Source organism: Erythrolamprus reginae, chromosome 8 (assembly GCF_031021105.1).
Source record: "Erythrolamprus reginae isolate rEryReg1 chromosome 8, rEryReg1.hap1, whole genome shotgun sequence".
Classification (NCBI taxonomy): Eukaryota; Metazoa; Chordata; class Lepidosauria; order Squamata; family Dipsadidae; genus Erythrolamprus; species Erythrolamprus reginae.
In genome coordinates, this window is record NC_091957.1 from 43,100,069 (window position 1) to 43,125,616 (window position 25,548).

At 41.7% G+C, this 25,548-nt stretch overlaps 2 protein-coding genes across 2 annotated transcripts in view; both read right to left on the reverse strand.

Moving 5' to 3' along the window:
- LOC139170798 (transmembrane protein 182-like) overlaps positions 1–4,418 on the reverse strand; it is a 30,675-nt gene extending 26,257 nt beyond the window's left edge. Inside the window, exons 1-2 of the mRNA XM_070758308.1 lie at positions 4,266–4,418; positions 559–682 (exon numbers count right to left, since the gene is read on the reverse strand). Coding sequence (XP_070614409.1) covers positions 559–682; positions 4,266–4,418 — 277 coding nt within the window. The remainder of the gene's footprint in view (positions 1–558; positions 683–4,265) is intronic.
- A 5,048-nt stretch (positions 4,419–9,466) lies between these two features.
- LOC139171705 (sodium/hydrogen exchanger 2-like) overlaps positions 9,467–25,548 on the reverse strand; it is a 48,421-nt gene continuing 32,339 nt past the window's right edge. The window contains exons 10-12 of the mRNA XM_070760143.1: positions 25,215–25,349; positions 13,967–14,027; positions 9,467–10,687 (exon numbers count right to left, since the gene is read on the reverse strand). Of these exons, the coding sequence (XP_070616244.1) occupies positions 10,551–10,687; positions 13,967–14,027; positions 25,215–25,349 (333 nt within the window). The 3' untranslated portion in view covers positions 9,467–10,550. The remainder of the gene's footprint in view (positions 10,688–13,966; positions 14,028–25,214; positions 25,350–25,548) is intronic.

Sequence of the window (25,548 nt, forward strand, 5' to 3'; positions counted from 1 at the left end):
AGGGAGCAAGAGAGAGAGAGAAAGCAAGAGAGAGAAAGAAAGAGAGGGAGGGAAGGAGAGAGAGAGAAACATAGAGGGCGGTAGGGAGGGAGAGAGAAAGGGAGCAAAAAAGAGAGGAATGAAGAGGGATGGAGAGAGAGAGAAAGAAAGATGGAGGGAGGGAGAGAGAAATAGAGTGAAAGGAAGGAAGAGAGAGAGAGAGAATTTTTTTGTCCAAACTTTTTTTAGCCCCCCCCCCCTGCTCAATGTGCCCCAGGGTTTCGTAAATGTAAAAAATGTGCCGCGGCTCAAGAAAGGTTGAAAATCACTGGCGTAATGTAACATAACATAGCATAGCATAGCATAGCATAGCACAGCCTATCCTATCCTATCCTATCCTATCCTAGCCTAGCCTAGCCTAGCCTAGCCTAGCCTAGCCGAACCTAACCTAACCTAACCTAACCTAACCTAACATAACATAACATAACATAACATAACTTATGAGCGAGAACCTCAAACAGAAGACCCCCATTTGAGAGAATATACAATAATGCTGATGTGGCTTCCTCTTGTACTCACTAAACCAGAAGTTCCATATGGTTTCTCTGTAATCTTCACCAAAGAACCAGCACCTCCAAAAGAAACCTTCATGATGGAAAGTCAGGATCCCTTTGCCGCCTTCTTCCCACGCTTGCTTCCCAACCTGTTTTCAAACCAAACCAAAACTGTTTAGAAACATAGTGCAAACCCTATTTAATCAGCTTTCCACTTGACGCCCAAGCTACTTGCAGGCTAAGGGTGACAAAATGAAATTTGCAGCCAGTTGTTTTAATTTTTTTTAAAAAGCTATAAAGAGATTAGAATCACTTGATGTCCTCCAAGTATGAGTTAACTCGTAGTGGGTTCTAAATTCTGTTGCTACCAGTTCGTGCGCTACCAAAAATTTTACTACCACACTGTGGGTGTGGCTTATGCATTTTCTTTCAACATCTTTCAGTGCAAATTGGGTGCTCTGGGGTGGAGCTCCAGTTTTGCTACCCCACTGCATTTCCCCCCCCGTTCGGGTAGTGTTGTGGTTCAGCCTGAGGCAGATCAAAGACCAGCTGCGTCTCTGATGGCTCCATGCCCAGAGGAGGCTGACAGCGGAGGGGGCTGGGCAGTCGGACGGGGGAGATTACAGTCAGGAATGTGACAAGGAAGAACAGCATGGGAGCCCCGGGGAGGGGTTCTCCCCTGCCAGTAGCTTGGAGTCTTTGGAGTCATTAGGTGACGAAGCACAAGCTGTCATTAACATACGACAGAGACGTCTAGATCAAAGGAAGGATCAATTGAAGAAATATTATCAGCATTGAATAAGGAACACCAGGGCTTGGGTGTGGTCCTCATTAGCAGGGAAGGGTTTATAAGGCAGGCAAACACTTGAAGCCATGTGGAGTGTTATCAGTTTGGAGTTGCTGTAACCTGCATTGTTTCTCGGTGTCTCTGTTCCTGGCTTGTGGCCCAGCAGTCTTGAAGACCCGTGGGAGGTGTCCTATATTGATGCATGGACAATTGCCTTCGTGTATATATTTGGAGTTCCAGTGTTTTCCTGCTTTGTAAGGACATTTTCTGTTAGCTTCATTTCTCTTGAACATTATAAAACTGTATTTGAATTTTACCGGTGTGTCTGGCTTATCTTTTTGGGTTGGTCATAGCTTCCGGAGTGACCCAGACAGAACAGGTAGTAGCCCACCCCATGCACGTGCAATGCTTCTGTGCATATGCAGAAGCATCCCGGATGGGTGAGCAAAGGTTCCCACCATCATTGCTATTGGTTCGCTAAACCAGGCCAAACCAGGAGCAAACCACTGCTGGAGCTAATGGGAATTGAAACCCACCTACAGTTGCCACTACCAATTTGCCCAAACCAGATAGAAATGGCTGAATACCACCTTTGCCTTGGAGTCTAATAAAATGGTTTTGTTCTTCCCAACCTATCAGGTAGAAATATTGTATACTGCCCCAAAAAACAAAGGGAACACTCAAAGAACACATCCTAGATCTGAATGAATGAAATATTGTCATTGAATACTTTGTTCTGTGCAAAGTTGAATGTGTTGACAACAAAATGAAATTGATTGCCAATCAATGTTGCTTCCTAAGTGGACAGTTTGATTTCACAGAAGTTTGATTTACTTGGAGTTATGTTGTGTCGTTTAAGTGTTCCCTTTATTATTTTTGAGCATGTATATTGCATACAATATTGTATACCTAAATGTTCCTCCTCTTCTTCTTTTGCCAGGAAAAGAGTTAAGAAGTTAACAAAGAGGCAAGGGTTTGGAAGGGCAGACAGCTATTTAGCCAAATTGTTTTTCTGCAGGAATGTTCCACTGACCCTTAGAGAATTAATCAATTAAATCTGCAATATTTCATATGTAAGATTTAGAGATTACACACACCGTGATGCAACTGCTTAAAAAATCTTTCCATCTCAAGGGTATATAGAGTGTACTTTCTATTTACAGAATACAGATTAACAGAGTTGGAGGGGATCTTGAAGGTTTTCTAGTCTAACCCCCTGCTCAGACAAGAAACTCTATAGGGTCCCGTTGACCACACAATGTCAGCTGGTGGGACCTAGGGGAAGAGCCTTCTCTGTGGGAGCCCCGACCCTCTGGATTCAGCTCACCCCAGAGATTTGCACTGTCCCCACCCTCCTTGCTTTCCGTAAACTCCTTAAAACCCACATTTCCCACCTGGCATGGGGGAATTGAGATATCTCCCCCGGGCCTATACAATTTATGTATGGTAGGTTTGTATGTATCTCTGCTGCCAATCTTGGGACTTTTAGATCTTCCCCCTGACCAATGAACGTTTAAGTATGATTGTTGAATGATGTTTATTTTTACATGACAGGACCGCCCTTTGCTTGCAGCGCCGCTGCGGGATCCTTTTTCGTAAAAATAACAATGTTTATTTTTATGTGAAGACTTCCCTTTGAAGGAGATGGGGAATCTCTCCCACGAAGAGATTCCGGGGGCGGAGCTTTGACATCACCGGTAGGTTGCTAAGGACGCCAAGGTGATCACTTCCTGGATTCTATGGAATCCAGGAAGTGATCACCCTGGCATCCTTAGCAACCTGCCGGTGATGTCAAAGCTCCGAACGCCGAACTCGACCCCAAACTTTGCCCGAAGTTTCAAAAAATTTCATGTTTGGCATACCGAACACCGCAAAATTCGGTATGGACCCGAATTCTGCGGGTTCGGTTCGCCCCTTAACTAATTAATTGTTGTAAGCCGTCTCGAGTCCATGGAGAGAGGCGGCATATAAGTCCAATTAATAAATAAATAATAAATAAATAAATTGCTTATTTGACCCCTATGACAATCATTAATGTTGTACGACATGATTCTTGACAAATGTATATTTTTCTTTTATGTACACTGAGAGTATATGCACCAAGACAAATTCCTTGTGTGTCCAATCACACTTGGCCAATAAAAGAATTCTTATTAATTCTAATTCTACTTGCTTTCCCTACCACCTGACCGCACTGTTCACCCATTTTGAGACTGTTAGAAATCATGACCCGTAAACAGTGTTCCCTCTAATTTGTTTTTTGGGGTGGGCGGAAAAGTATAGTCTCTGAGTGGCAGTCCCTTCGGGACTGGGTGGCACAGAAATAATAACTAAATAAATAAGCAAACAAACAAATAAAAAACCCACCCTGTTTTGCCTCAGAGAATTTCAAAATAAAATACTGTACTGTGTGTCTATAACAGTGAGCTCATAATAGGGCAACTCTATCAATATCAAAATGCCACTTAAATAGTTGAGCTAGTTTCAAACTAGATTTTGATTTTCTTTCTCTCTTCCTTACTCCCATTCCTTTTCTTTCTCTTTTCCTTCCTCTCTTTTTTCTATCTGTTTCTCTCTCTTCCTCTCTTCCTCTCTCTCTCCTTCCCTCTCACTCTTTCCCTCTCGGCTTCTGGGCAGGTTTGGAAAACTCTGAGTTGATGATGATTTTTAAGTGAGCGATTGCTCACTGCTCAGCTTAGAGGGAACTATGCCCCTAAATCCTTCTCTTCTTTTCATTAAACTAGACATACCCAATTCCAGCAACTGCTGTTTGTATGTTTTAACCTCCAGTCCCCTAACCATCTGAGAATTAAATTCCCAACAACTGACCTTTTCTTCTTTTTTTCCAGCAATACCCTTCAAATCATGCTCTGTCCTCCCACCCACCCAACCTCCCAATAATGATATTCTGGAGTTACAAAGTTTGGGCTACTTTTTCCCTTTACCTCTTCTGAGGAGCGATTGTTGCTCTTTGCTTCCAATCCGCCACACTTCTCTGTCACCAGCAGCCAGTAATCTGTCCCGAAGGCTACTAGAAAAAGGAAGACGCCGAGGACTCCCAAAATTGCAGCCAAAAGGGCTGCTATTTTGATCTTCATGGTGGGAAAAAGAAGGGGGAAGAGGGGCTCGAGCCAAGGAGCCTAGAAGGGCGAGGCTTTTTTAAAAATAAGAAAGAAAGTAAGCATGCAGGGGTTGAGTGTGCTAGGAGCTAGAAGGAGACCTATTTTAAGAATGGGACTGGCAGAGATTGACGAGTGTATGCATTTCAGAAGGCAGTCAGGAGAGAAAGCTATGGGTCGAGTTTCCAAACAGCTGAGGCATTTCAAGAAGGATTGAGGGCTGGACCGAGATGCTTCACTCCAGAGAACTCATAAAGAAAGCATGCTTGGGGTTTTCTGCTTCATGGATCTCCCCTGCCTATGTAGTTTTGTGCATGATATGACTGTATGTATACTTTTTATATATCGGGGTTTCTTGCTTTTAGACTTTTTAAATGTACAGTGATCCCTCGATTTTTGCGGGTTCAAACTTTGCGAAATGGCTATACCACGGTTTTAAAAAAAATATTAATTAAAAAATACTCCGCGGGTTTTTTTCTATACCACGGTTTTTCCCATCCGATGACGTCATACGTCATCACCAAGAGTCACTTTCCTGTCATTCTCTGCTTCAATCATTTTCTCATTTCTCTTTTTTCTCCCCTTTTTTCTATCATTTTTCTCTCTCTCTCTACCTTCCACTCTCCCCCCCCTCTTGCTTTCTCTCTCTCTTTTTTTCTCACTCTCTCTCTCACTCTCTCCTTTCTATCTCGCTCTGTCTGTTGCTCTCTCTCTGTGAGAATGCCTGCCCCGCCTCTCCTGCAGCCCTCTCGCTGACAGCTGGGACAAAAGCGCTCTCAACTAAGGGACTGCAGGAAGGGTGGGGCAGGCATTCTCAAAGCGCTCAGAGCGGCGAGCGGCCGAATGAGGACGAGAAGCCGTAGCCGCCAGTGCTGCTGCAGGAGGACCCATGCCCCAAGAAAGCCGGTGAGAGGGGCGGATCGGGTGGGTGCAGGATAGCGATGAGAGGGCCGGAAGCGCTGGGGGGGTGGCTGACATTCAAAACAATCTTTGCCGGCCTCCGCACTTTCGTCGTTCCTCACCCCCAACTTCAAGCCCGGCTCCTTCCGCAGCCTTGGAAAAGGGTGTGCGGGGGTAGTTTTTGGCTGTCCGTAGCCAAAAATTGTGTTTTTACTTCCGCATCTCTACTTCGCGGAAATTCGACTTTCACAGGCAGTCTGGGAACGCAACCCCCGCGAAAATCGAGGGAACACTGTAATACTGTTATTTTAGATTCTATTCATTAGATTTGTCATTATGTATTGTTTTTATCACTGTTGTGAGCCACCTCGAGTCTACGGAGAGGGGCAACATACAAATCTAAATAAACCAGGGGTCGGCAACCTTAAACACACAGAGAGCCATTTGGACCCATTTCCCACAGAAAAAAAGAAAAACACCGGGAGCCACAAAACTCTTCCCATGCCTGAGCGGCCACAGAACTAACATACATAGTTGAATTAAAGATTCTGTTTTCTTCTGAAACTTTTCTTTTCTTAGATTTATCCATGGTTGGCCTACTGGGGGTCAAAAAGCTTAATAAATTGCACGTCGGTGGGTGTTGCACATTGGCAGTTGTGACGCATATTTTGAGCGACAGGGAGCCGCAGCAGAGGGATGAAAGAGCCACATGTGGCTCCAGAGCCGAGGGTTGCTGACCCTTGAGCTAGATGATCTATTTTAGGTAACAACACAACTGACCTGGATGGACACCACCAGGATAGCATTGGCATGAATGTAAAGACCCTTTTGCCAAATGCAGAGAGGTTGGCAAGTTGACACCTGGGATGGGTGAATCTACTGAGTTTGGCTCCTCCCAGTTTGGCAAATGTATCTAGTTTAGTTTGTCAACTTGATGATTGTTGTGGTTAGCTCTGGCCCAGCTCCTGCCCCAAGGACTGTGGATGTGGGGGAGACATCCACATGTTGCAGGCCTGTTTTGCCCCCGGTGGAATCTGCTGATGAAGGCTCCTCTGACCGAGAAGACATGGGTGACAGGGAGGAGGAGAGTGTGGCAGACAGTTCAGAAGGAGATCAATTATCTAGCTCCTCCTTGGATTCAGAACAAGAGTTAATGATACAGCCACGCATGCAGAGAGCGATGCATAGGCAACAACAACTGAGAGATTATTATCAAAGAAAATGAGGCCACCTGTGGTTGGGTGGGGCTGTGGTGATTAGCGAGGCTTCTATAAATAGCAGCCTGTGGATTTGGCCATTGTGGAGGATTATCTGATCCTTGTGTTTCGTGACTGATTTACTGACTTTGACCATTTGTGTGCTGATTTTTCCCCGCTTTGAAACTAAGCCAGAGCAAAGTGTGTTTCACTTTGTGAAAGAAGAAGGACTGTGAATTACCTCACAGCTGCAAGCTAAGTATCACAGAACTGATAAGGGACTTGTACAAATTACCAGTTTGTTTGGAGACCAGTGCTCTTGGCTATAACAAAAGAGGGCTTGGTTTAAGTGAATTTTCATTATAAAGAACATTGTTTTGAATTTTCAAACGTGTGTGTGTCTGAAATTTGTACCTGTGAATTTTTGGGAGGATTCTACCAAAGAGCCCGACAGAACAATGATATATATAATACCCACACAGAGAGACAGACAGACAGATAGATATACTGTACATATATAGATAGATATAGATGTAAATGGAGATGTAAATGTAGATGTAAATGTAGATATATAGATGATAGACAATAACCGATAGGCGATAGGCAATGATAGGCGATAGAGATATTCAAACTTACAAAGAACTGATAAAGAAATAAAGGGAGAGTAGTATAGATCTATTTCAAGATATGTAGCTTGAAACAGCTAGCCATATCCTTCTAGGATTTAACCTTGGGCTGCTTGCCTTGTTAGGCAGTGCTTTTACCCTCTAAGTCACAAGTTCTCCTCCCTTATCAGCTAAGCCAGGGGAATGGTTTATTCTCAGCCACCCAGGTCATGTTTGTCCAAAAGAGCAACTGGAATTTCTTGGTTTTTATCTTGAAAATGTTTTACTTCTCATCCAAGAAATTCCTGCTTTGTCTAACAAATTTGTTTTGTCTCAACTTACCCGTCACTGCACCTACGCTTGAGGAGGTTGAATGGAGTTATCTCTTTCACCAAACTTTTCATGCTGAGATGGTACAAAGCAGCTATGCAAACCACATGGCTTCACTCCTGTCCCAAGAGCAACTTTCTGGCATGCTTTGTACAGCCTACACATTTCCATTGCATTTGAAAGTTCATGTTCTGTTTCTCACCTAGGTGAATTTTTGGCATATTCCACTCCCCAAAAAAGGCACTTGAACAAAAATTTTGAATTCAAGGAATGCACCAGGACTAAGGAATCAAGGACATGTAAGAGTTACTTTTCAATAATATTTTATTGTTGTTCATCCGTAGGCAGAATCTTGCCAGACTAAAGCATCTATCTGCATAATTATAAATATAGAAACATAGAAGATTGACAGCAGAAAAAGGCTTCCTGGTCCATCTAGTCTGCCCTTATATTATTTCCTGTATTTTATCTTAGGATGGATATATGTTTATCCCAGGCATGCTTAAATTCAGTGACTGTGGATTTACCAACTACGTCTGCTGGAACTTTGTTCCAAACATCTACTACTCTTTCAGTAAAATAATATTTTCTCATGTTAATTCTGATCTTTCCTCCAACTAACCTCAGATTGTGCCCCCTTGTTCTTGTGTTTACTTTCCTATTAAAAACATTTCCCAACCCGAACCTTATTTAAGAAAAAGACCATGAGGTCTTTTTCTGCTGTCAATCTTCTATGTTTCTATGTTTCAATAATAATAATAATAATAATAATAATAATAATAATAATAGTAGTAGTAGTAGTAGTAGTAGTAGTAGTAGTTGTTGTTGTTGTGATTATCTGGCCCAGCTCCTGCCCCAAGGAATGTGGAGGTGGATGTGGGGGAGACATCCACATGCCACAGGCCTGTTTTGCTCCCAGTAGAATCTCCCGACGAAGTCTCCTCTGATCAAGGAAGCGTGAGTGACAGGGAAAAGGGGAGTTTGGCAGACAGCCCAGGAGGAGATCAGTCATCTGTATCATCCCTGGATTCTGAACAAGAATTAATGACACATCCACGCATGCGTAGAGTGATGCATAGGAGACAACAACTGAAGGATTATTACAAGACAAAATGAGGCCACCTGTGGTTGGGTGGGGCTGCTGTAATTAATGCTACAGATAAAAGTGCAGCCTGGTGTTTTAGCCTCATGGCAGTTTATCTGATTCATTGTTTCATCAAGATTGTGGTTTTTGCTCTTCAGGATTGTGTGTGTGGATGCTCTGGACTTTAGAATTGGACTCAATTTCCCAGTTATTGGGTGAGCAATTGGACTGCATTTAACCTGTGCCTTGTGCATACCAGAAAATCCCTTTGACATTTAAAAAGGGAGCTGTTTCTGTTTTTCTGTTTATAAAAACTTTTGGGTTTTCCTTTTAGCGTGTGGTGTGTGTCTTCCTGGACTAATTACAGGCGGTTGAGACACACCGGCAGAATAATAATAATAATAATAATAATAATAATAATAATAATAATAACAACAACAACAACAATAATAATAATATGTTAGATTTGTCTGGCGCCCCTCCCCAAAGATAAAACAATCATTCAACAACCATTCATTTCTTCTTGATCGACATTGTTCTCTACCTCCCTCCTGCAAATCCAGACTCCATTCTAATGCATCATAACATTGGGCTGGGCTCACGTCCAGAGGTGGAATTTTCATAATTTACCTACCAGTTTACCCAACACCAAAAATGTGAATGCACATGCACATACGGTTGCTTAGCTCACATATGCCCCTTCCACACACGTGCCCAGTTTTCCGTGCATGCGCTTTGCTCACAGTTGTGGCTTGCACACATGCACGTGACATCGAATAAGACAGCATAGAGCCCAAGCAGGTGGATGACCATCTGCAGGTCACTGCCATCGGTTCTTCCAAAGCGGTCCGAACCGGCTGAATACCATCTCTATTGGATTCCCTTGAAGGAGAAAGATGACAAAAGACATAATGTGCTTCAACAAGAGACCCATTTATTTGCAAAGAGACACAATGAACATCGAAGGAGGAATCTCTTAAGTTAAGCAACACTTTCCAGGGACCCTTAGAATAAGGTGACCAGATTATAACTTCAGTAAAGTGGGACACCATTGACGGAGGGGAGGGATGGACAACTGAAAAATCTCTACAGACTTTTACCCCAATGTTTGTTTTTGTGTATTGCTTCCCAGTCTGGCACTTCTATCAATTTATTATCTTTCCTGTTTTTGAAAAGCATAAAAACAGTAAGACAAGGGAAGAGAGCAAAGTAGCTTGCCTGTTCTGCTTTCGGGCTGTTTCTTGTCCTGGAAGCAACACTCTTTTCCCCCAAACGCCGCAGAGGTGTGTGCTCGGCCTCTTCTCCAACCCTCCAATGTCTCTCCTTCTCTCTCTCTCTCTCGGCATGCGCAAAGCAACCCATAGCCTAGACTTTGTTTGCTCTGGACTGCCCAGAGCAAATAAAGCGTTTCCTTTCTCTAGGTGCCAGGAGGAGGAAGTTTCTCCCAGCACCCAGAGAAAGGAAATGCTTCATTCACTCTGGGCAGTCCAGAGAAAGGAAAATTGGGCCGTTTTAAAAAACCCGCAAACCCGGGACAAATTATTAAAAATTGGGACTGTCCCATCAAAAGCCGGACGTCTGGTCACCTTACCTTAGAACAGTGTTTCCCAACCTTGGCAACTTGAAGATATCTGGACTTCAACTCCCAGAATTCCTGAGCTGGCATGATTGGTTCAGGAATTCTGGGAGCTGAAGTCCACAAGTCATAGAAGAGCCAACTTTGCCTACCCCCTGCTCTAAAGAATGCTTCTTGTTTACAATCACTTAAGCAAAGTGTAATTATTGATCTAACACATGCAGATTCTTGGATAATGTACTCTGCTTCCAATCAGCCATTTCTCCACACCAACAATTGGATTTAAGTTGACTGCAAAGCCATTTTCACACACACACCAAACCTTCTTCATGGAAAACAAAGCTTCTTCAACTACCTTGAACATGAAGGGGAGGGATCATTAGAATGAATGAAACCAAGAAAAATATATACAACTGGGTGCTACTTCTCCTTAGAAACCATTGGTTGGTCAGTTTCTCCTTCTACCTGCTGAATTGCATTTGACCACCCAAGGGGAATAAAACCAGTGGACTTTGAGCGATCCAATTTCAGGAATGGTTCTTTCCCGGGAAGTGTGGCTGTAGAAATAAGGAAAGATAAGCATCCAGTGAGAAAGTTGTGCTAATATTAGGAAAAGAACATGAGTAAAAGAAAGTGATTAGAATCAGGCGGGGGTTCCTACTTACTGCTGCTACCAGTGTTCCCCATGCGCAGCTCTAGGTGACTGGCAGATTCACGCATGCGTCCAAACAAGATTTTGATTTTGCACATGTGCAGGAAGCGAAACCTTGTAAGGGCACATGTGTGCATGAGAGAGATTTTGATGATTTTTTTGCTTCTGCACAAAAGCAAAAAAAAATCACCAAAATCTCATGCGCAGAAGCAAAAGCTCACTCACATGTGCATACATGCCTGCTGGTCACCCAGAGCTATGTGCGCAGGGTAAGAGCCTTCTCTGTGGTGGCCCCGACCCTCTGGAATCAACTCCCCCCGGAGATTAGGATTGCCCCCACCCTCCTTGCCTTTCGCAAACTCCTTAAAACCCACTTCTGCCGTCAGGCATAGGGAAATTGATTCCCCTGGGCCGTTTCAGCTTTATGTATGGTTTGTCTGAGATGCATGACTGTTTTTTATATTAAGGGATTTAAATTGGGTTTTTTTTATCATTGGATTTGTTCTATTTTGTTATTGTGAGCCACTCCGAGTCTTCGTAGAGGGGCGGCATACAAATCTAATAAATAAATAAATTTAATCGTAGGATAGAGAATTGAGCTAATTCCATATTAACGCTTTAAGGATCGATTTTTAGTTTCTTTAAATACTACTCCAAATACAAACTGAATAATCAAATTATCACAGATAATCCCCACTCGGTTAAAGACCTCGGTATACTAATAACAAAAGATTTAAGTGCCAAAGCCCACTGCAACAACATAGCCAAGAAGGCTTCAAGAGTTGTAAACCTAATCCTACGTAGCTTCTGCTCTGGCAATCTCACACTACTTACCAGAGCTTACAAAACTTTTGCCAGACCCATCCTCAAATACAGCTCATCTGTTTGGAACCCATATCGCATCTCAGACATTAACATGTCCAAAGATACTTCACCAGAAAAGCCTTTCATTCCTCCACTCGAAATAGAATACCCTACGAGACTAGACTTTCAATCCTGGGCCTAGAAAGCTTAGAACTAGGACGCCTTAAACAAGATTTAAGTATTGCCCACAAGATCATATGCTGCAATGTCCTGCCTGTCTGTGACTACTTCAGCTTCATCATGTATTTTACTATGTGTATACCCACTAAAAACCCTCATTGTGTATTGGACAAAATCAATCAATCAATAAATAAATAAATAAATAAATAAATAGATAAGTATAGGCAGGATTTCGAAGAGGCAGTGGAACTAGAGATCAAATTGCCAAGTACGCTGGATCACGGAGAATACAGGGGAGTTTCAGAAAAACATCTGCTTCCTTGACTATGCTAAAGCCTTTGATTGAGTGGATCACAACAAATTGTCACAAGTTCTTAAAGAGATGGGAGTACCAGACTATCTTATTTGTCTCTTGAGAAACCTATATGCAGGTCAAAAAGCAACAGTGAGAACTGGACCCAAAACCACTGATTGATTAAAAATTGAGAAAGAAGTTCGACAAGTTACTCATGCCCTCATCACCTCGAGGCTCAACTACTGTAACGCTCTCTACATGGGGCTACCTTTGAAAAGTGTTCGGAAACTTCAGATCGTGCAGAATGCATGCCCATGTCACACCAACACTCCGCAGTCTGCATTGGTTGCCGATCAGTTTCCGGTCACAATTCAAAGTGTTGGTTATGACCTATAAAGCCCTTCATGGCACCGGACCAGATTACCTCAGGGACCGTCTTCTGCTGCACGAATCCCAGCGACCAGTTAGGTCCCACAGAGTGGGTCTTCTCCGGGTCCCGTCAACTAAACAATGCCGCTTGGCGGGACCCAGGAGAAGAGCCTTCTCTGTGGTGGCCCCGGCCCTCTGGAACCAACTCCCCCCAGAGATTAGAATTGCCCCCATCCTCCTTGCCTTTCGTAAGCTACTTAAAACCCACCTCTGCCACCAGGCATGGGGGAATTAAGACTTTTTTCTCCCCCTAGGCCGTTACAACTGTATACATGGTATGTTTGTATGTATATTTGGTTTTTATATATTAAGGGGTTTTAATTTGCTTTTAGGATTGGATTTTATTGTATATTTTCATGATTGTTGTTAGCCGCCCCGAGTTTTCAGAGAGGGGCGGCATATAAATCCAATAAAACTAAACTAAACTAAGTTATATACTGCCATTCTGCCTGTTTAACTTATAAGCAGAGCACATCATGAGAAAGGCGGGACTAGATGAATCACAGATTGGAATTAAGATTGCCAGGAGAAATAAAAGTAACCTCAGATATGCAGATGGTGCCACTCTAATGGCCGAAAGTGAAGAGGAAATAAAGAGCTTCTTGATGCGAGTGAAGAATGGAAAGTCCAAAAATTGGCTTGAAACTCAACATTAAGAAAACTAAGATCAGGGCATCCAGCCAACTCAATTCCTGGCAAATAGATGGGGAAGACAGATTTTATTTTCCTGGGCTCCAAGATCACCGCAGATGGGCACTGCAGCCAAGATATTAAAAGACGCTTGCTCCTGGGGAGGAAAGCTATAGCAAACCTAGACAGCGTACTAAAAAGCAGAGACATCACCCTGCCAATAAAAGTGTGTATAGTCAAGGCTATGGTTTTCCCAGTTGCAATGTATGGCTGTGACAGTTGGACCATAAGGAAGGCTGAACATCAAAGAATTGAGGTTTCTATCTACCCATCCCAATAAGCAGTACTCCAAGCCATTGAAAAAAAAAGCAAAGGCAACATCAATGACCATTTGATATACAGTGTTTCCTCGATTTTCACGGGTTCGAACTTCGCGAAAAGTCTATACCACGGTTTTTCAAAAATATTAATTAAAATATACTTTGCGGTTTTTTCCCCTATACCACGGTTTTTCCTACCCGATGATGTCATATGTCATCACCAAACTTTCATCCACCTGTAATAAATATTTTTGTAATAAACTTTAATAAAGAAACATGGTGAGTAATAATCTAAATGGTTGCTAAGGGAATGGGAAATTGCAATTTAGGGGTTTAAAGTGTTAAGGGAAGGCTTGTGATACTGTTCCTAGCCAAAAATAGTGTATTTACTTCCACATCTCTACTTCGCGGAAATTCGATTTTCGCGGGCGGTCTCGGAACGCATCCCCCGCAAAAATTGAGGGAACACTGTATTCCCCATTTTTAAAAAGTGGAATTCAAATGAGAATGAGGTATTCCAACTTACCAGTCAGGGACCTGTGCAGATTGAGTTTGGGATCTGTTTCTTCAATTGATGAGTCCTCTTCCTACAATGAAGAAATGATTCAATGGGATCGTTAATCACTTCGAAATCATTGTAGCCTAGAGAACGAGAACTGGCTATTGGGAAGTAGGGCGCTTTGGAGATTTGTAGCTCATATGCTAGAGTACATGGGTCAGATTCAAAGCCTGAAAGGTTTCTGACTGATTAATAAGTTCATTTATTAAGTTCAAGGACCACCATATGTTCTTAAACTCCAATTTGATAGAGCAGAGGTCTTCAAACTCGGCAACTTTAAGACTTGTGTATTTCAATTCCCAAAATTCTGGAAGTTGAAATACTGGAAGTTGAAGTCCACAAGTCTTAAAATTGCCACGTTTGGGGGGCCCCTCTGATAAATCTTTACCAGTGGAGTTGGGAAAACTATCCAGAACACCCCCACCCCTAAATTTTTAGTCATGAACATTGAAATCTCATATACTTCAGATCGTGCAGAATGCAGCTGCGGGAGCAATCATGGGCTTTCCCAGATATGCCCATGTTACACCAACACTCTGCAGTCTGCATTGGTTGCCGATCAATTTCCAGTCACAATTCAAAGTGTTGGTTATGACCTATAAAGCCCTTCATGGCATCAGACCAGAATATCTCCAGGACCGCATTCTGCCGCACAAATCCCAGCGACCAATTAGGTCCCACAGAGTTGGCTTTCTCCGGGTCCCGTCGACTAAACTATGTCGTTTGGCGGGTACCATGGGAAGAGCCTTCTCTGTGGTGGCCCCAACCCTCTGAAACCAGCTCCCCCCGGAGATTAGAACTGCCCCCACCCTCCTTGCCTTCCGTAAACTCCTTACAACCCACATTTGCCACCAGGCATGGGGGAATTGAGATATCTCCCCCGGGACTAATACAATTTATATATGGTATGTTTGTATGTATGTCTGATTAATAATGGGGTTTTTAAAATGTTTTTTAAACTATTAGATTTGTTATGAATTGTTCTATTTCTGTTGTGAGCCGCCCCGAGTCTACAGAGAGGGGCGGCATACAAATCTAATAAATAAATAAGTAAATAAGTAAATAAGTAAATAAGTAAATAAGTAAATAAGTAAATAAGTAAATAAGTAAATAAATAAATAAGTAAATAAGTAAATAATTAAATAAGTAAATAAGTAAATAAGTAAATAAGTAAATAAGTAAATAAGTAAATAAGTAAATAAGTAAATAAGTAAATAAGTAAATAAGTAAATAAACAAACAAACAAACAAATATTCTGGCAGCCCTGTGAAAATTCTGACCATATTAGTTATCTTTCACATTTTTAAAAGCTATTTTAAATTTACTTTGGAAAACCGTTAGTATAAGGTGACCAGATTTTAATATTGGTAAAGCGGGACACCATTGATGGTGTGTGTGTTCTTGATTCTTGAGCCATCCAGAGCGAATAAAGCGTTTCCTTTCTCTTGGCGGTGGGAGAAATTTATTCCCTCTCCCAGCGCCCAGGGAAAGGAAGTGCTTTATTCGTTCTGGAGTGCCCAGAGCGAATAAAGCATTTCCTTTCTTTCAGTGGTGGGAGAAGTTCCCTAGTTTGTAGTGCATTCTTTCTAAAAATCGGGACTATTTTAAAATTCCGCAGGACGTGGGACAAATTGTTAAAAATTGGGACTGTCCCACCAAAAGTGGGGCATCTGGTCACCTTACGTTAGTATGGTTGAAACTGAGGATACTCAAAGGGTATGGGCTGAAGACAACTTTGCTTCCAGATGTTTGCTTCCAGAAAAGGAGAGTTGTATTCATTAACATTGCGATCCCTTCTGACTTGGCAATGTTCTAAGATTGTTGTTCATTTAGTTACATAACTGTATTTCTCTACTGATCGCTGAGCCATGGTGGCGCAGTGGTTAGAGTGCAGTACTGCAGGCTACTTCTGCTGACTGCAGGCTAACTGTAATTGGTCAGTTCAAATCTCACCAGGCTCAAGGTTGACCCATCCTTCCAAGATGGGTAAAATGAGGACTCGGATTGTTGGAGGCAATGTATGCTGACTCTGTAAACTGCTTAGAGAGGGCTGTGAAGCATTGTGAAGCAGTATATGAGTCTAAATGCTATTGCTATTGCTACCCATTATCCATGGTTTACTCTACTGCCAGGTGAAGACAGACCCAAAATACATAGAACCTCCATGTCATCAAGTTAGGGTCAACCTATAATGACCGTGTAGATGGATCTTCTCCCCAACTTGGCCCTTTAAGGCTTTGAATACTTCACCCATCAACCCTGTAATCCAATCCATCCATTCACCACGCTGCTTATAATCCTCTTTTTTTCTCTTTCCTTCCATTCCTTCTTTCCATTAACTTCTCAAGGGAGTTGGGTCTTTGTACAGTGTCCCTCACATCATTTCAGCTGGATTATGTTGTGGTTAGCTCTGGCCCAGCTCCTGCCCCAAGGACTGTGGATATGGGGGAGATGTCCACATGCTGCAGGCCTGTTTTGCCCCCGGTGGAATCTGCTGATGAAGGCTCCTCTGACCAAGAAGACAGGAATGACAGGGAGGAGGAGAGTGTGGCAGACAGCTCAGAAGGAGATCAATTATCTAGCTCCTCCTTGGATTCAGAACAAGAGTTAATGATACAGCCACGCATGCGGAGAGCGATGCATAGGCAACAACAACTGAGAGATTATTATCAAAGAAAATGAGGCCACCTGTGGTTGCATGAGGCTGTGGTAATTAGTGAGGCTGCTATAAATAGCAGCCTGTGGGTTTGGCCATTGTGGAGGATTATCTGATCATTGTGTTTCGTGACTGCTTTACTGACTTTGACCTTTTGTGTGCTGATTTTTCCCCACTTTGAAACTAAACCAGAGCAAAGTGTGTTTCACTTTGTGAAAGAAGAAAGACTGTGAATTGCCTCACAGATGCAAGCTAAGTATCACAGAACTGATAAGGGACTTGTACAAATTACCAGTTTGTTTGGAGACCAGTGCTCTTTGCTATACCAAAAGGGGGCTTAGTTTAAGTGAATTTTCATTATAAAGAACATTGTTTTGAATTTTCAAACGTGTGTGTGTCTGAAATTTGTACCTGTGAATTTTTGGGAGGATTCTACCAGAGAGCCCGACAGAACAGGTTATTTGTGCTTCAATTTAGGCTGGAGCAAGGGGACAGTTATGCTTATACTGCAAATGTGTTTGGTTTAGTAAATACTAAGTCCAATCTATCTTGGTTATAACTGCCCGATGTAGTCTGGAAAGCAGCATATTTGACAACCGTACAGAGAACAGAAACTTGGCCCATTTATGAGAAGGGCGATGTTTGGCTTCGGACCAAGTTGTAAAAGACAGGCTTGTTAGGTAGATAGACGCACGCGAATGAATAATTTGTCCTTTCGATAAGCGCTAATCTCCATTCACCAAGAACTCCTGTTAGCAGGTTGAATGCTTTAAGATGCCTGTAGCATTTCCAACTATCAAAAGCTGGTGTCTGATGGACGTACCGTCTGGCAACTAGACTTCTCGCAGCCAGCCCACCCATTAACTTTGGATACATCCCAGCTCAGTTTTTCATGTTGTTTTGTTCCGTTTTTTCCTTGACACAAAAGAACCCGTGCTTTTTCCCTTTGGTTTGATTCTGTAGCTCTTCAAAGTGGACAACGGGTTTTACAATAGGTTGTAAAGAAGTTGAATGGCTCCTGAGAAGGATAGCCAAAGGGATAGGGTAGCCAAACGCACACACACACAAACACACACTGAGACCAATTGTTCCTAAGCAGCAAACACCTCCAGGTAATAACATTTCATAGCCTTTGCTGGTGAAAAGGTCAAAACAAGGACGTTGGATGGTGTGTTTTGTTACGTTTTCCTTGGTTTTGAGAACACTCCAAAGGGTGACATTTATGTTGCAATGTGCTTTCTTCACTTGAACTACTCTTTGTCCACTGACACTCACTTGGAAAGAAATTGAGTTTACCTGAGGTTTCTTTTGGCCTCGGAATCAAAACCAAAATCTGAAAGAAGAGTACCACTTTCTTAAACGGGTAAGTATGTGGGCGTATCTGCTTTTAAGTCAGCGCTGACTCCAGGCGGCTTCCTGGACAACTTCTTGACCAGGTTTTTCAAAAGTGGCTTGTCATTGTCTCCTTCCTAGGCCTGAGAGAGAGTGACTGGCCCAAAGTCTCCACCTGGACCCATGTTTAAAGGGGGATGAGAATTCAGATACAGTGGTACCTCTACCGACAAATGCCTCTACTTACAAACTTTTCTAGATAAGAACCGTGTGTTCAAGATTTTTTTGCCTCTTCTCAAGAACCATTTTCCACTTACAAACCCGAGCCTCCGAAACTGTAACCGGAAAAGGCAGGGAGAAGCCTCCGTGGGGACTCTCTAGGAATCTCCTGGGAGGAAACAGGGCCATAAAAGGTGGGGAGAAGCTTCCATGGGGCCTCTCTAGGAATCTCCTGGGAGGAAACAGGTCCGTAAAAGGTGGTGAGAAGCCTCTGTGGGGCTACTCTAGGAATCTCCTGGGAGGAAACAGGGTTGGAAAAGATGGAGAGAAGCCTCCATGGGGCCTCTATAGGAATCTCCTGGGAGGAAACAGGGCCTCCACCCTCCCTGTGGTTTCCCCAATCGCACTCATTATTTGCTTTTACATTGATTCCTATGGCAAAAATTGCTTCTTCTTGCAAACATTTCTACTTAGGAACCTGGTCACGGAATGAATTAAGTTCATAAGTAGAGGTACCACTTTATGTGGGTCCTAAAAGACAGAAGGTCCATCCTTGGAATTCTTGTTTTATTCTCCATCTCATCGGGGCTAATATTTTAATTTAGCAGTATCAATACGGCTGTTAACATTAGAACTATTTGGACTGGCTCTTTTGTTTTCATGTAAAGTAAACAGTAAACCATGAGCTTGGGAAGAAAAAGATATTTATTGCATTCTCCTATCTAAGTCATCCTTTGCTGTCATCAACTGCTATTAAACTCACTGAGAAAATGAAGATGTATATAAATACTTCTCTCTCTCTCTCTCTCTCTCTCTCTCTCTCTCTCTCCCCTCTCTCTCTCTCTCTCCTCATACATACACACACACAAAACCAGGACTAATAGCCGCTTAGGAAAATGCATTAGTGAGGCTAAGGCTAATAGCTTTCTCCCTTTCTCACTGTTGCTGATCCTTTCAAAATTAGAGGGCTCCAATCATGAAAACCTATGCTTAATCAGATAAAAGAGGGAAAACTTCCAGATACTTTCCCCCCCCTCCTTTACATCTTTGTCAAAAGAGAAAAGAACAAGGCATGAACTAGGAGCTTCACAACTAACAAGACAAGCCAGCTGTAGTTCAACTTCCGTCCTTACCAAAAAAAAAAAACAGGATAGAAGTTTAACACACACACACAAGTAATTTATCTTTGTAATGGAGTTTTACAGAATTGGCTTAGACTCACTAAGCATATGATACAATAAATGAGGCAGGTGAATTATTTTGTCATCTTGTCTTCCTGGTAGGCAAAGTGGGAACATTTTACACTCGGGCTCCTCTGCCCTTTGAGTAAATGTGTAATATTTACTCCAAATCTGCCTACCGTTTTGGGAAAGCGTTCATATCCTGCAAAAGGAGATACTATTTCCCTACCACCCTTTTTCCAAAGTGTTTTATACTTTCTAAATTGCCAGGAATTGATTTGCGGCTGATTTTATTATTGCAAGATGGCGGGAAATGGTAGCAATGTTTTTCCCCCCATTATATATTTCTACACACACACACACATCTAATAAACTAATACAAATCTAATGAACTAATCTAATAAACTAACACACACACACCACAGTCGGCTACATTACCCAGTTTTCTGATTTAAAAAATAAAAAACTGAGTTTTATTGGCATTGATTTGAAGTCAGAGGAATGTGGATTGCTAGAGAAAGGATCGCCCATTGAAAGGTAAAATATTCTTAGGGCTCCCTTAGAAAAATTAATAACAAATTGTTAATATCAGAATACTACATCCTACCTATGAAAATTGCATCAAGATTCCCTTTTGCATCACTCATGGGTTATTCTACCCCTGGACATTGAAGAAGCAGGATAGAAGCATCGAATGTTTTTCTATTTTGATATTGCTGAAGACTTCTGAGAATACCATGGACAGTGAACCTTTCTTTCTTTTTTCTTTTCTTTCCTTTTATTTTTTCCCCTTTCTTTTCTTTCTTTTTCCTTCTTCCCACCCTCCCTCCTTTCCTGTAATAAATTCTTGTTCAATCTGCTCAGGAATGAAGGAAAGAAGGAAGGGAAGGGAAGAGAGGGAGGGAGGGAGGGAAGGGAGGGAGGGACGGAGAGACGGAGAAAGGAAGGAAGGAGAAGTTGGAAAGGAAAGGAAAATGTATGAAGGGAAGGAGAGGGGAGGGAAGGGAAAGGAAAGGAAAAGAAAAGAAAAGAAAAAGAAAGATTCACTGTCCATGGTATTCTCAGAAGTCTTCTGCAATATCAAAATTGAAAAGCATTCAATGCTTCTATCCTGCTTCTTCAATGGGTAGAATAACCCATGAATGATGCAAAAGGGAATCTTGATGCACTTTTCCTAGGCAGGGTGTGGTATTTCCCACTTGAGGTACACATAACCCTGTTCAAATTGTCACATTGTGGACACATGCTTAAAGACCCAGCTCTCTGTAAAAGGTTCTAATCCTGGGGAAAGTGGGAGGAAAGAGAACAGGCTGAGCAGCATCCACAAGGATAAGCTACCAGGTTTGAAACAGATCATCATGGACGAAAACTATCTATATGATGACTAAGAATTGACAATGGCTTCATGGCACGCAATCAACCAGTCTGTTCCAGAGCTGGTAATGCAGGGAGGAAATTTGAGCATTATGCCAAATGGGTGGGCAAATTCCCCTTTGGAAGTTTTTTTACCCAGAACCTTGGGAAAAAAGAAACTTTCTAACAATCTCTCCAATCTGATCAGCAATATTATCACAACTGAAAAATAACAAACAGTAACAAAAAATGGGAGGAAATCTCAAGTGATAATAAAAGTTTATATTGTTAGATTATTGTATTATAAATTGCATATTTACTTCCCCTTTTAGATTTGGATACAATTTTTATCCAAATATGTCATGCGCTGTTGTAACCCTTAATTAACACAAACGGCTAACAAGGGTCCACTTGGTGGCTATTAAGCAAGAAGTCCTTCGGATGTCCCAAAGTTGCTTTTTCAAGAGGCAACTGTGAACTTTTTTTCCTTGAAGACGTTTCACTTGTCATCTAGGAAGCTTCTTCAATTCTGTCAGAACTGAAGAAGCTTCCTAGATGACAAGTGAAACGTCTTCCAGGAAAAACATAGATAGTCCAGTTGTCTCTTGAGAAAGCACCTTTGGAGTCTACTTCAGCTAACTGCTAGCTATACTTCAGCAGTTCAAATCTCACCACCCACTCAAGGTTGACTCAGCTTTCCACCCTTCCAAAGTGGGTAAAATGAGAACCCAGATTGTTGGGGGAAGAGGCTGATTCTGTAAACTGCTTAGAAAAGGCTGTAAAAGCACTATGAAGAGATATACACTGCTCAAAAAAATAAAGGGAACACTTAAACAACCCAATATAACTCCAAGTAAATCATACTTCTGTGAAATCAAACTGTCCACTTAGGAAGCAACACTGATTGACAATCAATTTCACATGCTGTTGTGCACATTCAATTTTGAACAGAACGAAGTATTCATTGAGAATATTTCCTTCATTAAGATCTAGGATGTGTTATTTGAGTGTTCCTGTTAGTACATGGTACATGGCTGTTAGGGATTGCCATTGTAAACTGTACCAAACTTGTACTTAAAGGGTTAATGTGCACTCAAAGAGTTAACATGTACTTGAAGAGTTAATCTTCAAGGCTGTTTCGTCACTTCCTCATTGAAGCTATAAAAGCTCATTATTTTGCTCAGTCACTTCCTTTATTTTACTTTACTTTTGCCTGAGAGAAAGGGGGAGTTGTGTATAAGCTTTGTGCTTTTATCTATATTGTATAAGCTTCATGCTTATTATCTATATTGTGTTTTGCTTTGTGCTAATCTTGTAATTGCTCTGTGCATATTATTCTGTATTTGCTTCGTGTTTATTCTGGATTGTTTATATTTTGTTTATATGTAAATAATACTTATTTAACTAAGTCTGTGTCTTGGCTTTATCACACATCCACGCTCTGATAAAATTCACTGCTCGGTGTTGTCAAAGGTTTAATAGCCTAACCGAGACAAGCCAACAGTTCCCTTTATTTTTTTTGAGCAGTATATAAGTCTAAAATGCTATGCTATGCTTTGGGACAATCATGACCTGAATCTCCATAAATAAGCCCTTCACAGATTAGGGGTGGGTTCCACTTACCTTTACCACTGGTTCGCATTGTGATGTTGTGCATGGGTGCACTAGCTCTACTCTTCTGCCTGCGTGCCCCTGCAATTTCGCTTCTGTGCATGCTCAAGTAGCAGGAATCAGCCCAAAACACAGCTGAGGAGCTGATCAGCTGTGCTTTGGGTGAAGAAATAAAGGTCAGTATTAACCCAGGGGTTAATATGGGTGGGAGGACCCTTTTTCAAGCAACGAAAGAGGTGAAGTCATCCAAACAAGGAAAATTTTGCAAAAATATTCCAAAAAAAGAGATGGTGGTGCCCATGGACCAGCACCGACCAAATCAGAGCCTTGACATCACCAGCGGGTCGCTACCTGTTCGGGAGATCCAGTCCGAACTGGGAGGAACCCACCCCTGCTTCAGATACAACAAGAGGCCTGACCAGTGATGGTTGCCTACTAGTGTGGTGCAGAGAGCCATATTGGTAGGCACCCACTGATGACACAATTTTTGGCAATTTTTTTCAGGTTAGTGTTGTGGTTAGCTCTGGCCCAGCTCCTGCCCCAAGGACTGTGGATGTGGGAGAGACATCCACATGCTGCAGGCCTGTTTCCCCCCGCCCCCCCCGCCCCGGTGGAATCTGATGATGAAGGCTTCTCTGACCAAGAAGACATGAGTGACAGGGAGGAGGAAAGTGGGGCAGACAGCTCAGAAGGAGATCAATTATCTAGCTCCTCCTTGGATTCAGAACAAGAGTTAATGATACAGCCATGCGTGCGGAGAGCGATGCATAGGCAACAACAACTGAGAGATTATTATCAAAGAAAATGAGGCCACCTGTGGTTGGGTGGAGCTGTGGTAATTAGTGAGGCTGCTATAAATAGAAGCCTGTGGGTTTGGCCATTGTGGAGGATTATCTGATCGTTGTGTTTCGTGACTGCTTTACTGACTTTGACCTTTTGTGTGCTGATTTTTCCCCGCTTTGAAACTAAACCAGGGCAAAGTGTGTGTCACTTTGTGAAAGAAGAAGGACTGTGAATTGCCTCACAGCTGCAAGCTAAGTATCATAGAATTGATAAGGGACTTGTACAAATTACCAGTTTGTTTGGAGACGAGTGCTCCTTGCTATACCAAAAGAGGGCTTAGTTTAAGTGAATTTTCATTATAAAGAACAGTTTTTAATTTTCAAACGTGTGTGTGTCTGAAATTTGTACCTGTGAATTTTTGGGAGGATTCTACCAGAGAGCCCGACAGAACAGTTAGGATACTCCTTTTCAAAAAGGCCCAAAGTCGAATCCCTGCGTGTTGCAAAGCTAAGTAATTAGATTTCTTTGACTCGGATGAAATTGAAAAAAAACAAAGTTAATAAAAGATCCTTGCAGCTGGAGTGAAGGGCATCCCTGCACAGGGATAATACTTCTTCATCGTTTAGGACATCGGAGGGATTACCCAAGCGCTAATTTTATTGTGGGGGTTATCATTTAATATTTACTGTTTTTAGCCAATGATTTCCGTCTTTCTCCCCACCTTAAGTGCCCTATGACCTTCCCATCTAGGAGGTTAACGGATAAATTCACATTTAACACGTCTTCCCAATTTTTCAAATTGTGTTTCTCTTCGCCTCTCATCCCTCCCTCCCCGTCCCTTCTTTTTCTCTTGTAAATGTAATTATATTGGCTCCATCTTGTGGTCAAAATAAAAGATAAGAGTTTGAAATGAAACTGAACCTGGAAATAACTTAGATCTCTTCCATACTAGCAAGCTGCACCAGCTATTAAAACATTACTCAATTATTATTCAGCATGATAGGGATTCAATTGGCTCTGGAAGGCAATGTCAACACCAAGGCATCTAGAGTAGTGTTTCCCAACCTTGGCAATTTGAAGATATCTGGACTTCAACTCCCAGAATTCCACAGCCAGCATTCTCTGGCTGGGGAATTCTGGGAGTTGAAGTCCAAATATCTTCAAGTTGCCAAGGATGGGAAACACTGATCTAGAGGACACCAGATTGAGAACATCCCTTCTCCATTTTGTTTTTTCTCCCCCTTATTTTTATTCATTAAGGTCAATGGCTGTCAATCTTCAGGGGAGATGTACAATGTTGAAATATTTCTTGAGTCTATTTTTTATCACAAGTGAGGGGGGGGAGTTATTCAGCCATCTTAATTTAATTTAAAATTTAATTTAATTTAATTTAATTTAATTTAATTTAATTTAATTTAATTTAATTTAATTTAATTTAATTTAATTTAATTTAATTTAATTTAATTTAATTTAATTTAATTTAATTTAATTTAATTTAATTTAATTTAATTTAATTTAATTTAATTTAATTTAATTTAATTTAATTTAATTTAATTTAATTTAATTTAATTTAAAATTTAATTTAAAATTTAATTTAAAATTTAATTTAAAATTTAATTTAAAATTTAATTTAATTTAATTTAATTTAATTTAATTTAATTTAATTTAATTTAATTTCTATGTATAAATCCCAGTGGCCGATAAGGTCCCACAGAGCTGGCCTTCTCCAGGTCCTGTAGACCAGACAATGTTGTCTGGCGGGGCCTAGGGGAAGAGCCTTCTCTGTGGTGGCCCTGGCCCTCTGGAATCAGCTCCCTCCGGATATTCGTACTGCCCCCACCCTCCATGCATTTGGGAACGCTCTTCAGCTGCCTTATTTTAAATACGTGCAAGAGGACCATACTCCACCCAAGAGAATAGCACTAAAATTTTATTCCCAGTTGAAACGAGCTATAAAGCAAATTCTGACATCGTGTGAAAACTGGGAGTCAGAAAGCTTGGAAAGTTTAGCCCACAGTAAATGCAGAGTTAGATCTGACCTTCATCTGAATCTACCTCCACAATCTCACAGCCATTGTACCTCTTTGCTGAGATAATCCGAGGGACTTCTCTCCGGGCAGATTTGCAAACTTTTGTGCCTGAGGATGACGATTTCTTTGACTTGCTCCACTGGTTCTGCCTCCCAAGGAAGTGTGTGTCGATTATAGGCAGACACCTGATCATGGCAATATAAACAAGACAGCATCAATAATCTTTCTTTCCCTCTTTCTCTTTCTCTCTTTCTCTTTCTCTTTCTCATTCTCTTCTTTTCTTTCTCTTTCTCTTTCTCTTTCTGTCTTTCTGTCTTTCTGTCTTTCTCTTTCTGTCTTTCTCTTTCTCTTCTTTTCTCTTTCTCTTTCTGTCTTTCTGTCTTT